Genomic DNA, 15806 nt, shown 5'->3' with positions numbered 1-15806 from the left:
AACCTTGTGAATAAGTAAAATGAAAATTACTAAAATTACTAAATGAAAGAAGCAACTGGTTTACGTCAGGTGCAAACAACCAGAAACTTCTTGTCTTCCTTATGCACGTTTATTCAGTCTCTAGATAAAGGTAGAACGCAGACAAACCAATGACAGAGGAAGAGAAAACACCACTGGTTATCCACGCGCGATGCCCACCCCCTGCGTTTACAGAAAGCCAACATTATCCATCTGTCACTTAATACAGACGCTCAGCACACGAATCGTTTGACTGATATAGGTGGGCTGACTGGAGATCCGCAGGACTATCTGGATAGCAACTTTACTGGATCGAGTCCATGCGTGTTTTATTGAGGAATATTTCTGCACGTCGTGAGTGGTAAGAGATGCGCGGATCGTCCTCTTGTCAGAGAACTGCTTTCGTCAGGTTTCATCAATGTTGTGTTTGTGCCGTGTGATTTTTAGACTAGCGGTACTGATCATAATAACTTCTTAGCTGTAAATGCATTTGATAGGCTACAGTTTCTCTCGGAGCTCGGGCAAGAAGTTCTGTCAGCTTAGGCTGGATTCAGTCTTATAAAAAGCTGGTGATAGAAACTGCGAACATCAGTGATATTTAAACTAATATATGTACCAGTAAGATGCTGGTAAAATATTATATTAGTTGTTTGTACAGGCTAATTAATTTGGAAATCTTGTGGGAAGAGTTAGGTATGTAATCAGTGTAAAAAGAAAGCATTTAATGCATTTTGAACCATGCATCGCACCTTCTTCCAGCTATTACCCAGGCGACATATGACTGACCCTCAACGTTGAAATATGGTTGAAATAAGGTCAGATCTTGTTTCAACGTTTAATCAACATTTAATGCTAAAAGGTTGAAGCATGCTCTGGTAAAATAGAAAAACACTCGACTAAACTGAATTGCCAGTCTTATCTGGTCTCAAAACATGGTCATGCTGGTCTTCTGAGTTAATCGGTTAAGAAGGGTTTAAGGCACTTTTCATTAAATTTGTCTTGGAAACCAGCTTTTCAGTGAGCAATGAGACCAGCAAACCAACTGAATACCATCTTAAACCAGCAAAACCAGCTTAAGACCAGCTAACCATTGTTAAGCAGTTTTTATTCTTACAAATTCTGCAGGAAAGCAAGGGGGTAATGCACTATGTTGATGGTTATTTATTGAGTGATACTGTATTTATGGTTTTTTAGATATTATGGATTGGTCACTCACATTAGTGTCTTGCCTGTAGCTGTATTGGCCATAGACACACATTAACCTTGAATAGTAGCCTGCTGTGCCTTTAGGCATATAGACACACGGAGAGAGTTCAGACACATTTGTTATAATAAATAACTAATCATACCTTAGAATTCTGCATATCTTTCTAGACTTGTATTAACATCTCAATTAATCTATTTAATTCTAATAAAGGTTAATTTATTTTCATTCATGTGATTTAGTTCAAAGTGGTCAAATACCTGCTATAGATGTACCAATGATGATTGAGACCTTGGCAACACTTTGATTTGGCAAGAAATAAATTTACGTTTTAAACTGTGGTGAGTATTCAGATATTTCATGAATTCTCAATCTACTCTGACATTTAGTTGAGGTAAAAGAGTAACTATTTGCTCATCGTTGCAGACATTAACATGGTTGTAATGAGTTTTTAAAAACTGATTAATATATTCACAGCAAGGTAAAGAGACCCAAAGACATAGGAGAAATGTGACAAAAAGAAATAGATATCAATTTTCTTTCAGTAGCTGACGGCTGATAGTACTGGTGCTTGATTGTGTTGGTCGATGGCTGGAGCGATTTTGTCAAATGGCAGAGAAAGCTAATCGTAGCTCTCAGTGTGCACACTGATGGAAATAAATTTTCCCCCTACATTCCCTATTCCCAGTGTGGTAATCAGTTTGTTGAATGAAAAAGCAGAATCATAAGAGAGTTTATTATAAGAGACAACCCTAAAAATCCTGTAAATGGTTTCAAAAGAGCTGCAGCCAATGAGGATTTTAAGATTGCATGATTGAAAAGAGAAATACAATCTTTACTGCAGTCTAGACGCTAAAGTATATGTCAGATTTGATTCGTTTTTTTATTTCAAAAGCCATCATAATGTGTTTTTGGCCTCTCTCTTGGAAATGAAAGAGTAGATATGTTACAAAACAGGAGAGCTGACATAACCAGAGATTCACAAAAATACAACCAGATGGTCACATGCAGATAATTTGACTGATTTCAATATATTGATTATCACAGACACAAAACAATCTGATCAATCTCGTGAACATGCTTGACTGTTTTAGTCACAGCCCTCTTATGCCATTAGCTGTATATACAGTAACTGTCACTATATACAGAGCTGCAGTGGTGACTAGTCCATCTCAGGAGCTAATAAAAAGCACAGGGAAACCACCTCATTGAATGCTCAATTAGCAGGCCAGCAAGAGCTTTTCATGCAAAGTTCAAGGAACCCGAGGCAAGCAACATGGCTGTTCATTGATAAGGAGTTTGTTGAGTGCTTGATTGCCACATCTGTAAATTAATGCTCTAACAATGCGTTTGAAATTCTGACAATGTCCAAAATTGCCATGCTACATTTTTCTGACATGTTCATTTATATTAGCTGCAGAAGAAAATATGTAATATGGGATTTCTGCTTCTTACATCTTACAAAATCACTGATACCACAGACCGTATTCATTTAGGGAATAACAGAGAAAATTGTACTTGGTGGCCATCACTGCCAATTTTGTGCCACCTATGATAGATGAAATGGTTCTTAAGGACTTTCTCAAGAGAAACATGTGGCAACATACATCATAGCTGAAGTAGGCACTGCATTATTTAAGATGGTATTTTTTGCCATTTGAAGAGAAATGAAATTGTGATGAGAGAATATGTTGCAGATATTCCATCTGAATAGCAACACCTCAAACAGTGTGAACTGAAAACTGCAACAACACATTGATTTTGGTGCAGGTTTATGCAACTTGAAATGTTTTTAGCTGAGAAAAGACCAGCTTGGGTTGTCATCTGTGACTAATACTGAGATGCTATAAGTTTTGAGCTGAATTCTGGGCATTCAAAAGTAAATTAATTTTAAAGCACACACAAATGGACAAAGATTTTGAAAATAAGTCAAAAGACCTGGTCCACATCACATCTTATTTTGGCCAAGAACTGATTGCATAAACAGAACATTGTTATTTTAACTATCAGTGAGATACTATTATAGTGTTTATGTTTTCCTTTTTCATTTTTACTTTAGTTAAAGTTTTTGTTGTGTGTTTTTGTCTATAGTTTCTTTTTTTTAGTATTTTCTTTAGCAACTAGCTGAAATAAAAAAAAACTTTTTTCAGGTAACATTTATTTTGTTTCTAGTAAGAAAATGTTTGTATGATTTTCATTTAATATGATTATAGATATATAATAACCCTGGATAGGAACAAACTGTCTGATCAACATGGAAATCGACATGTCGACATGTAAAGCAACAAGACTAATATGAATAATAGGCAACATTTGGCAAACAATTTGAATTATTTCATCCTCAGTGGTGATTGTTGTATCAGCTTGGTACCTTGTAAACACAAATGTGTTCCCTGGTGGACTAATAAATCAGATTAGAGCTTGACAGATCAAGAGAGATCTGCATGCATTAGGTATTTGGCCAGCAAATGGACTGGTCGGTGGGTGTGAGTCCAGGTAACAGAAATGACCACCTTGTTACTGTGGTTTAGGTTACGGGTTTGCAATTATTTAAATATGGAAAAACTATTGTAATAGGGCCAAGCAGCCTATTCTGTGATTGTGAGAATGATTAAATGTGAAAAATATGTAATACATCTCTGCCTATTTGTAATGAAACTCCACAAGCACCCAGTGTAATGATCTCTCAAAGCAAAGCAGACACACTGTTTAAAATTTTAAAACAAACCTTCTTGAAATGCACGTCCTTTAAAGTCCAAAAATAAAAAGTGTAATCCTTCCTTTTTGTTACATTGGTTGCTTTAGTTAATAAGTGTCCATGCTTGCCTTCCTGACAGAGTGAAGCATGTGATGGTGACGGAGCAGTATGGAGTGCTCGTGGAAGACTCTACTGCTGCTCGTGTGCACGTCTTTGGTGGTGCAGTACACTGCCATCCGCTCCCTCCACGACTCCTTCAGTGGCCCATGCCAAGACTCCGCCCACTGCCAAGGACGCCAGGGTAAAGGTGAGTCACTGTCCTGTAACACAAAGCATTAGATTTTCACAATGACATTTAACATTGCTTGAGCATTCTGCAGATCAGTGCTGTCACTGGAAGAAAGAAAATGAAATTTGTAAGTGGAAATGCATGGTTTTATTCAAATTGTATCAGGTTTACAAAACCTTACTGATGGATTGTATTTACATTTATTCTGATTAACAAATCAACAAGGTTTTCGTCTATCTGCTTCTGAGTCATTTCTATTGTGCTGTACAGATGCATGTTCCCATCATACAATATATTTATTAAAACTGGGATTAAACGGATGAAATTACAGATCTGTGCAAGAGATGTTGATTCGCTCGAAGATTGGGTTATGACATTTAGATTAAAAAGTACAAGGCCAAAAAAAACCCTTGAAACACATGAATTGCTTACAATGAGATCAAAAAATGCATTTTAGATAGGGTGAATTTTCATTTCATGCTGAAATATTTTGGATAAAATAAACCTAGCAGGGATTTCAAAAAATGTAATAAATGACACACACACAAAATTCTCAAGAAAGATGCCAGATATTTAAACAATTTTTTTATTTTCTCTAATTAAAATATTTCAAACAAAACATTATTTCTTGGCATAATTGTATTGATTGGTAACCATTTTATAGTTTCTCCATGTCCTCAAGTTCACTTTTCAGCAAGTACAGTAAATATCATTGTATTTATTATCAGTGTGTTCTGTTAAATTTGCAATGTTTGAAGGTTATCAAGTTGATTTGCCTTGGTCTAGCTGATATTTCTCACTGTAAAGCATCCAGTGTAGTTTAGATAAAATTACATGATATTATCCAAATGTCAAAAGATGGTTAAAATGGATTTCCCTTCTCTTTATTTTCTTGCCATTGTGTAAAATCGTATAAATAGAATGGATGAAATATCTGAGCTTGACTAGATCTGATCTCAAAACATTTAATAGAAATACTTTAATACAGACATAAAGTTACAGAGCTCAAAAACTGACAATGACCCATCTATTGATGTGTACTGAATTTCATCTGCATTCAAGTCCAAGTGCCAGGATGCATTTTTAGACACAGTTTAAGCCCTCCATTAAATTATAGTTTGCATAGAGATTTAAATTCAATTATAATTCATGTTTGGTTATGGACGTAGCTTTAGCTGGTGTGAGAAGATCATCCAAAAGGATTCAGATGACATTCTCTCTATGGGCTTTTCTCTCTTAGGTCATCACTTCTGTAATGAGTAAGTTTGTAAGGAAAGAAATTAGCAGAGAACTGTGAGAAATGCAACCTGGAAATTCCCCCCTCTGCTGTATGGAACGAGAGATGGAATATCAATAATTAATTCTACAATTATCTCATCATTAATCTGCCGTAATATGTCCTCACGGACCAGCTGTTTGCACTTCCAGCAAGCGTCGACTCGCACAAGCTAATGTGCCACGCGCAATCAGTCTCTCATCAGCCATAATTACAAGCGTTATCAGTCTCTGCTACCCTCCTGCTATATATAGTAATTGTTCATTTTGAGAAAAAGTCACAATCTTTTTTCGTATGTGGAGAAATGCACTCATTGTTCATATTTCAATTTTATAAGTTTTTCCAAATATTGCTTCAAAAAGTGAAATGATTACCACCACAGGAGGCGGCAATCCAAGTCTTCAAAACAACATTATTACTGCTGTACATTTCCTTTCTGTGGGCAGAATAGGTTTTTGAATTGCACTGGACTTTATTAAAGTTTTTGTTGAGATTATACTGTGTTTTTTCCCTAAATTACCGCTCCAGGTATTTTCTTACCCAAATAAATGATTGATTAAAGATGAAGCTGAACTAATTGGGTCTTTTGTGGCCTTATAATGTCCTCTGAGGTTACAGAGTGCCGTATTATCTCACTTTCTCTTCTCTTCCCCAGAGCAAAGATGGAAATCTCTCTGCGATGACAGCCGCGTCCCTGATGAGACTAGTGCTGCCGCCGCTCGAAAGCACATCCTTCTGTTTGCGCAAACCCGCAGTGGCTCCTCGTTTACTGGGCAAATTTTCAATCAACATCCTGGCATATTTTATGTTTTTGAGCCCCTTTTCCATGTGCAACAGGCCTTCACCAATTCTAGTAGCCGTTTGCAAAGGGCTTTGGATGGCAGAGCTCTTCTGGGAGCCTACCGAGACCTCCTACTCAATCTCTACAACTGTGACTTCAGCTTCCTGGAGAGCTACATTCGTCCCGAACCACAGGATCACATGACCGGGGCCTTTTTCCGTCGCAGCTCCAGTCACGCTCTGTGCACGTCACCTGTCTGCCAGGAAGGTGGCGAGGAGATTCTAGCAGGCCAACCGGATGAAGTCTGGTGCCCAAAAAAGTGCCAGGCCTTGAACCTCACACTAGCCTCTCAGGCTTGCCAAGCACGAACCCACGTGGCAATAAAAACAGTTCGTATCCCAGAGATAGGCGACCTACGTACGCTTTCAGAAGACCCCCGTTTAGATTTGCGAATCGTCCATTTGGTGAGAGACCCCCGAGCCATTCTCACCTCCCGCATGACTGCTTTTGCCGGTAAATTCAGGGCCTGGAAGATCTGGAACGCCACCGGCCGCCAACCACGGTATGTGGACCTGACGCAGATAACGAGAACCTGCAGAGATATCGAGTATTCTGTGGAGACCAGCCTGCAGAAACCCACATGGCTGAGGGGTAGGTATCTGCTGGTGCGCTATGAAGACTTGGCCTTGAATCCTGAGGAAAAGGCCAAGGAGATATACAGATTTCTGGGGCTGGACCTGCATCAAAGAGTCCTCACATGGATTGCTCATAACACCAATGGCACTGTCCCATCTTCTTCAGAGTGGAACTATAAGTACTCCACTACAAGAGACTCGAAAGCCACAGCTCAGAGCTGGAGAGTACATCTGAACTTTGACATTGTTAAGACAGTTCAATCTCTTTGTAACAGAACTCTTTCTCTACTAGGCTATAAGCTTGTCCAGTCTGTAGATGAACTGAGGAATATAACAAAAAGTTTAATGGAGCCCAGTACGTAGTAAAGGTCATTTTTATGTGAACTACTCATTCATTTTGGAAAACACTTTTATCCAAAGTGACTTATATTGCATTCAGTGTATACACTGAATCAAACAGGACTCGTAGGTCCCAACAAATTATATTTGGTTACGTAATATTGTGCCGATTAATTTTCATATTTTTCTGTTTGTTTTGACAGCTTGCATACAAATTGTCAATGCCATGTACTGTAAATGCAACATTATAGATCCTACTTTGGTGAAAACCTAGTTCATTAATAATAATTAGGTCATAATTATGATGCTTGGTACCTTTCCTGAAAGGAATAGTTTATACAAAAATTTAAATTTTGTAATCATTCACTTACTGTATGATTATCTTTCCTCTATCTCAGTGATTTTTGACCATACAATTGAAGCCAAAGGAAACCAAAATGTTTTGGCTACCAACGTTCTTAAAAATATACTTTTTTGTGTTCTGCAGAGGAAGGAAAGTCTGGTTTGGAACAACACATTGGTGAAAAAATCATGATAGAATTTTAATTTTTGGATGAACTATCCCTTTAACCATGTAAAGTTCTTAATATTCATGAACCAGGCCTTTAGAATAGTGTGATGCTAAATAAGCACCCAGGCCCACCCTTTTCAGCCTGTAAATGTGCATTAATGTGACCAAAGAACCATCGACAAAAAGCACAGCAGACTTGCCAGTGATGAACATGCCAAACCTGGTCAAACGATCAAATAAATAGCATGTATCATCTGGGCGAGACCTTAAATGGCCTTAAGTATGAATGTTGATCAGCAGATATGTCCTTACAACCCCATAAACAGTCAAACAGAGATCTAAAATGACTGAAATGTCACTCACCGCTATTGAAAACCCCTCTTCCATGTTCTTGTTAAAAGCAAAGTCCCTAATGAAATCAAGTCGGCACAGAAGTTTGCGTTCCATTCCAATCACTGGCAGACAGTTCAATGTGTTTCCATCCACTGAAGTCCTCTAATTTATTTTTATTTTTTGCAAGCCACAACTTCTTACCCCCCTCTGATGGATTTGTGAGTAAGAGTCAGTGATTATTTCTAAGTGCAGTGGCAACATTGGGAAAAGCACTTTGGAGCTATGCAGCCACTTTGCAATTTGTGGATAAAATATACAAATCAAAATCCTCATTTAATTAATATGCTATCTCTTGTTCACAGAGCCCCCTTGAGGTTGAGCCTTTGGCTGCAGCCCATGTGATCCCTTGGGTTAATGTGGCCCTGCTAATTACTGTTTTAGTTCATATCATGGATTAAATTATTAAACCCATGAACACATCACATTTTGGAAGTCTGAGCTCAAATATCTGCCAATATGTAATGAAAATGTTTATGAGGTTTGGGAATATTAAATTGTGCCAGTGTTTAGCCTTAAAATAATCTTGGATTTCAGGATGTCTTTGTAAATTTGTGTTGTTGTTCATGCCATTCTGCTAGTTCCTTTAAGCAATTTATTACTTCTATGTGAAACATGCCCTTAAACGCCAACACTTTTATATATTGGAAATACGCTGTGTAAACAACAGTTCCTCATCTCAGGTATATGATGATTAAATGCAAATCTTCAGCCGCACTGCCAATTAATAAATATGCAGAGAAAAGAGGAAAACTCTATGGTGGACTAAATTATTCCTATTCATATTGTTTCATTCCTTTGGAATTGGTGGTTCACAATGATATAATACGTTTGTTTCATTCAATTATTTATTTATGGAAAATTATTTATTTATGTAAAAAGGTGCAGAATTATGTGGGACACTGTGCAACTGGTTTATTAGCAGTATTAATGATAGGTTCTGAGTGCTTATTTGTCTGTATGTAAGCTTTCTGTAATACACATGAACACGTTGACCTGTGTTATTAATATTTAAGCAGGACTGGTGGCAAATGGAAATGAATCTGAAGCACTAGTTTTGATGTAGCCTAGGTGTTTGTTGCTGCTATATGGTATTCTCTGCTGCTATTCTCATCTGTTTTCCACTTTCTTTTAATACTTGACATTTGTGGTGTTCTGCTGAGGCTGGTGCATTTGAAGTGCTGATCATCTTCTCAATGTCAGCAGTCCAGCTTTAGCTTGAAAATGAAAAAAAGTGATTACCAGGGGACATGGCCATAATTCAGACTCCTTTTTCAACAGACATTTTCTTCACAGACATTTTCAACCTGTCACTCACCCAAGCAACGGTACCAACATGCTTTAAGTCCACATCCATTGTGCCAGTGCCGAAACACTCCTCCCCAACGTGCCTGAATGACTACCGCCCCGTAGCACTCACACCCATTGTTATGAAGTGCGACTGGTCCTGGCACACCTCAAGAACTGCCTCCCACCCACACTGGACCCACACCAATTTGCCTATAGAAGCAATAGAAGCACTGAGGATGCAGTAGGCACAGTACTGCACTCGGTACTCACACACCTGGAAAACAACAACACATATGCACGGATATTGTTTGTTGATTTCAGCTCAGCATTCAACACCGTCATCCCCTCCAAGCTGACCACTAAACTTGGAGACTTGGGTGTTAACACCTCCCTTTGCAGCTGGATTATGGACTTTCTGACCAACAAACCTCAGCATGTTAGGTCAGGGCTCACCTGCTCCACCACCATCACACTCAACACCGGCGTACTACAGGGCTGTGTGCAGAGCCCATTTCTCTACTCCCTCTACACCCATGACTGCAGGCCTGTGCATGGATCCAACTCCATCATCAAGTTTGCTGACGACACCACAGTGATTGGCCTCATCAGAGACAACGATGAGACTGCCTACAGGGAGGAGGTACAGCACCTGGCTGCATGGTGTGCTGACAATAGCCTGCTCCTCAACACCAGCAAGACAAAGGAACTTATTGTGGACTTCAGGAAGAAGAAAAGTGGAACGCATGACCCCATCCACATTAACGGGATGGTTGTTGAACGTGTCTCCAGCTTCAAGTTCCTGGGAACCCACATCTCGGAGGACCTGACCTGGACCACCAACACATCCAGCCTAGTCAAGAAGGCTCACCAACGCCTCTTCTTCCTTAGGACACTGAAGAAGAACCACCTGTCTCCAATCATCCAGCGGAACTTCTACCGGTGTGCAATTGAAAGCATCCTGACCAACTGCATCACAGTCTGGTATGGGAACTGCTCAGCTGCTGACCGCAAGGCACTACAGAGGGTGGTGAAAACCGCCCAACACATCACAGGGACACCACTCCCTGCCATGGAGGACATCCAGAGAAAACGCTGTTTACGTCGAGCTCGCGGCATTCTTAAGGACTCCTCTCACCCTGACCATAGACTGTTTAACTTACTGCCCTCTGGGAGGCGCTTCAGGAGCCTCCGAACAAGGACAAGCAGACTCAGGAACAGCTTTTTCCCTACAGCTGTTTCCCTACTAAACTCTGCCCAATGATACCCCCCTCACACACCACTACAAACTCTTCACCCCTCCCCATCATTAAATCGATTAAAAAAAACAAAACAAAAAAACAACCAATCTACACACTGAGTACTATGTACTGTAAATTTTTATTTCTATGCACTTTCAATGTTCATTGCACTAGTGTTTATATATCTTAATTTATAGCTTATTCATATCCATTTGTAATTATTTTCATAGTTTTTGCTCATAGTGTACATACATTTACTGCACAACCCATCTGTATAGTATGTTCATATCACCCATCTGTATATCATACTGATAGTATTTAAAAACTTGTAAATTATGTCCATAGTACTACTGCCTTATCTGTATATTCTGTACATATGTAACATATTGTAGCCACTGTATATCCTGTACCTCTGCTTATTGCACTTCTGGTTAGATGCTAACTGCATTTCGTTGCCCTGTACCTTACATGTGCAATGACAATAAAGTTGAATCTAATCTAATCTAATCTTTTTGTCAGTTCTTTTTGTTTTCAAAGGAAAGGATACCTGACATTAACATATTTAATGGATGATAAGCATTGGGTTCATGAATAGGCAGAGTAGGCCATATATGACTGAAAACGAAGCACAAGCACAGCCCAAGTAGGTTTATTTTTTTCACTAAACTCAGCTCGCTTGGTTCTGAAGCTTTGGGTTCATTACAACGTGATTAAACAGCAATGCGGCGATTTGTAAGACGAGCTGCTTTTCAGATACACTGTTTTGAATGCAGCGAAATCAACCTCACGGTACTGAATGCAGCTAATTAGCTATTACTCGCTATTTTTAGTTGCTTACTCCCCAGTGTTATAGTCTACTTTAAAAGTGGCAGGAAAAAATATTAGATTTTCTCGTTTCATGACAGTGCAATATTATTGCCCGGTGTTATTACTTCCAGTTTTGGATAAAGAAAAAACAAGTCTGGCTCAAGAGAGGCATATGAGTAAATGGTTGCAAAAACACCATACCACACGGATACTGCGAGATGAGTCACTATCTTCTAAAGAAAGCCCAAGTAAATGTTACCACTGGGTTCTTATGCCAGGACATTTTCTACCCAGAATCCTAGGGGTTAAAAGCACCCTGAGGGAGTAATCCTCCCTCATTTACAATCACTCTCTGCCCTGCAGCTGCTAACTGCAGGGTTATTTCTCAGAGGCCCTGAGAATACATCCATAGAAGAAACTCAATAGAAACGGGATTTAAGATGGAGGGAGAAGAGAAGCCATCTCTCTTTGAACTTAATCTGCAAAGGCAACACAAACCGGCAATAAAGCAGAGTTTATGACACCCTCTGAGAACTGTTTCATTGGCTTTTCCATCGCACCCTGACATACAAAGACACCAGCCGCCTGAGTCAGCCGCACAGTTAATCGCCCGTCTCTTCACAGCCAATATCAGCCCCCTCTGTCCCTCTTAACCCCGCTGACAAATTTAGACCTCCGAGGATGGTGGTAACCGATGTTCAGAGCAAATCCACAATGTGTGGGTGTGTACAGTGTGCTTTTGTACATGTGAGTAATGTATTAGCATGAAGAGATGGAAGTGAAGTGGCCACAGGTCAAGAGTCTAGCATATGTTCGGTTGCCGAGAGAGAAACAAAAGAGGAAAAAATCAACCTGCTCTCTACGAATGACCCCTTTTTTCTTAGAAAACGATCACATAAAGGTCAAGCACAGACTTGTGGGAAAGAAAAATTAGTCTGCTGCAGAAATCATGAACATGAGAACTGGATATAGCAAATATTATAGAGGTAAATAGTGTTTATTTTATAATACAGGTCTACTGTCACTGCTCAAAATGTAAGTTGCTATATTTATGTTTTCTTTTACATAAAGAATTACTAAGGCTGCTAAAAGAAAGGCTGTTTTGTATTTTGTGCATAGCTTCTAGCATGTGATTTAATCGTTTATAGAATGTGTAAAAATGTAGCTTTTAACTCTTAAATATTAATCCTCATTTAAATTATTTTTGCTATTATGCCAATGCCAAAGTCATCTGTCAAAATCAGCAGAGTCTGGTCCAAAGATGTGAGACCAACAAGGGAAATGTTTAGGCCTATAGTTAGAATTTTATTTTTTCTAATTTAATACAAAATTTTACATTGCATATTCTCAGCATAGCATTTTGAATACATTTTACTGCATTGAACTCTCTGTCTTTGCTTATTCGATTGACAATATTTCTTCTTCTTTGTTTTAAATTAATAAAAATTCTAGTTTTAAGTTTATTTCCAATTTCAAAGAAAAAAATCCCTGAATTGTAATGTGGTTCAAGGCTTTTGGACCAAACTGCAGTCTTCAAATACAAAAATACATGGCAACCATGTTTTATTGAAATAAACGATGAAGCATTAACGGATCCTAATTTTTTTTTTTAAATAAATCCAATATTTTCTGCTCCCTCCATCATAGCAGTCTGAAAATCCATCTCACTCTCAGATTTTCAATATCCGCAGTAAAACTGAAGATGAATCACTCTTCAAGCTAACTATGTTTAACACTGTGATTCACAAAGTCTGATTTGACAAGTACGGTGCAGGCAATAATATACAAGTAGGGTACAAATAAAAATATGTGTAATTTATGAACGGCCAAGACATAATCTTCAGACCATTTCTCTGTAGCTTTGAGAAAAATTATTTGTGTTATCTATCTCGCTTGCCTCCTTTTTAGAACAAATCGGTACATCTGGAAAGCTGTACAAATGGATTCAGTACCCATGAGGAAAGTGTAACACTCCAAAATAAAGTCAAAGCAGTAGATGAAGAGACCAAAAGGTTCCTGACTGGACCAGATCATTTATTTGGGCATCAATAGCAGGAGACTCAAAAACACAACATGAATAAATGAATATGGCACTTTTATTCTTATACAATAATACTACAATATTAAAACCTCAAAGCAGCAGGTTAAGCTGGTTATCACATAATAGGCCTATACTTCAATTAATAGTGTATTTGACAAATCACAAATTACCTTCAATAAATAAACATTCGACGAGCAGTAAGTATTCAGCAGAGAGTTTCAACACCTTAAAATTAGTTCATGTGCCCGCCAATTATACACAATTTCATTACACAGCAAACACCAAAGGTAGCCTACACAAATCCGTAAGTGCATCAGTTAAATCACACACTTCAATACACACCACAAAATCACTCAGTATGGGCCAAAACCACTCTGGCTAACTACTTAGCCGTCGTCAATATAAAACAATATGAAAAATGGCACATGAAAAAGGATAACCTGCCCTAATACACACAATTACAAACACACATACAAACGCCGTATAACAATTAATCAATCACATTAAACCAGGACGCCCCGGCAAATGAAACACTTCATATACAGGTGCTGGTCATAAAATTATTATGAATATCATGAAAAAGTTGATTTATTTCAGTAATACCATTCAAAAAGTGAAACTTGTATATTAGATTCATTCATTACACACAGACTGATATATTTCAAATGTTTATTTCCTTTAATTTTGATGATTATAACTGACAACTAATGAAAGTCCCAAATTCAGTAGCTCAGAAAATTAGAATATTGTGAAAATGTTCAATATTGAAGACACCTGGTGCCACACTCTAATCAGCTAATTAACTCAAAACACCTGCAAAAGCCTTTAAATGGTCTCTCAGTCTAGTTCTGTAGGCTACACAATCACGGGGAAGACTGCTGACTTGACAGTTGTCCAAAAGACGACCATTGACACCTTGCACAAGGAGGACAAGACACAAAAGGTCATTGCTAAAGAGGCTGGCTGTTCACAGAGCTCTGTGTCCAAGCACATTAATAGAGAGGCAAAGGGAAGGACAAGATGTGGTAGAAAAAAGTGTACAAGCAATAGGGATAACCGCATCCTGGAGAGGATTGTGAAACAAAACCCATTCAAAAATGTGGGGGAGATTCACAAAGAGTGGACTGCAGCTGGAGTCAGTGCTTCAAGAACCACCGCGCACAGACGTATGCGAGACATGGGTTTCAGCTGTTGCATTCCTTGTGTCAAGCCACTCTTGAACAAGAGACAGCGTCAAAAGCGTCTTGACTGGACTGCTGCTGAGTGGTCCAAAGTTATGTTCTCTGATGAAAGTAAATTTTGCATTTCCTTTGGAAATCAAGGTCCCAGAGTCGGGAGGAAGAGAGGAGAGGCACATAATCCACGTTGCTTGAGGTCCAGTGTAAAGTTTCCACAGTCATTGATGGTTTGGGGTGCCATGTCATCTGCTGGTGTTGGTCCATTGTGTTTTCTGAGGTCCAAGGTCAACGCAGCCGTCTACCAGGAAGTTTTAGAGCACTTCATGCTTCCTGCTGCTGACCAACTTTATGGAGAAGCAGATTTCATTTTCCAACAGGACTTGGCACCTGCACACACTGCCAAAGCTACCAGTTCCTGGTTTAAGGACCATGGTATCCCTGTTCTTGATTGGCCAGCAAACTCGCCTGACCTTAACCCCATAGAAAACCTATGGGGTATTGTGAAGAGGAAGATGCGATACGCCAGACCCAACAATTCAGAAAAGCTGAAGGCCACTATCAGAGCAACATGGGCTCTCATAACACCTGAGCAGTGCCACAGATTGATCGACTCCATGCCACGCCGCATTGCTGCAGTAATCCAGGCCAAAGGAGCCCCAACTAAATATTGAGTGCTGTACATGCTCATACTTTTCATGTTCATACTTTTCAGTTGGCCTACATTTCTAAAAATCTTTTTTTTTTTGCATTGGTCTTAATTGATATTGTAATTTTCTGAGATACTGAATTTGGGACTTTCATTAGTTGTCAGTTATAATCATCAAAATGAAAGGAAATAAACATTTGAAATATATCAGTCTGTGTGTAATGAATGAATCTAATATACAAGTTTCACTTTTTGAATGGTATTACTGAAATAAATCAACTTTTTCATGATATTCTAATTTTATGACCAGCACCTGTATACACCCAATTCAATAAACCATAAAGGCAGATAATGGGCTGCTGGCCCTCTTACCCGCTACCGGACATGGGGTACAGCGTTCAGGAACACAAGCGGCGGCCGCCGAATTGTAGCTAGGCCTAAACTACAAACTATCCCTCCCAATCA

The 15806-nt window shown here is 38.9% G+C and overlaps 1 protein-coding gene across 1 annotated transcript; it reads left to right on the top strand.

Annotated features, from left to right (window-relative positions):
- Window positions 1-4085: 4085 nt before the first annotated feature.
- On the top strand, window positions 4086-7264 carry LOC306888288 (carbohydrate sulfotransferase 1-like; the record flags this gene model as incomplete). Its single annotated transcript, XM_079446486.1, has 2 exons — window positions 4086-4227; window positions 6141-7264. The coding sequence occupies exons 1-2, from the start codon at window positions 4089-4091 to the stop codon at window positions 7262-7264; spliced, it is 1263 nt and encodes a 420-aa protein (XP_079302612.1). The 5' UTR covers window positions 4086-4088.
- Window positions 7265-15806: the final 8542 nt, after the last annotated feature.

The sequence above is a fragment of the Barbus barbus genome (assembly GCF_936440315.1).
Source record: "Barbus barbus genome assembly, chromosome: 22".
NCBI classification, from domain to species: domain Eukaryota; kingdom Metazoa; phylum Chordata; class Actinopteri; order Cypriniformes; family Cyprinidae; genus Barbus; species Barbus barbus.
Note: the sequence above shows the minus strand (reverse complement) of the source record. Positions and strands in the feature narration are given on the sequence as shown.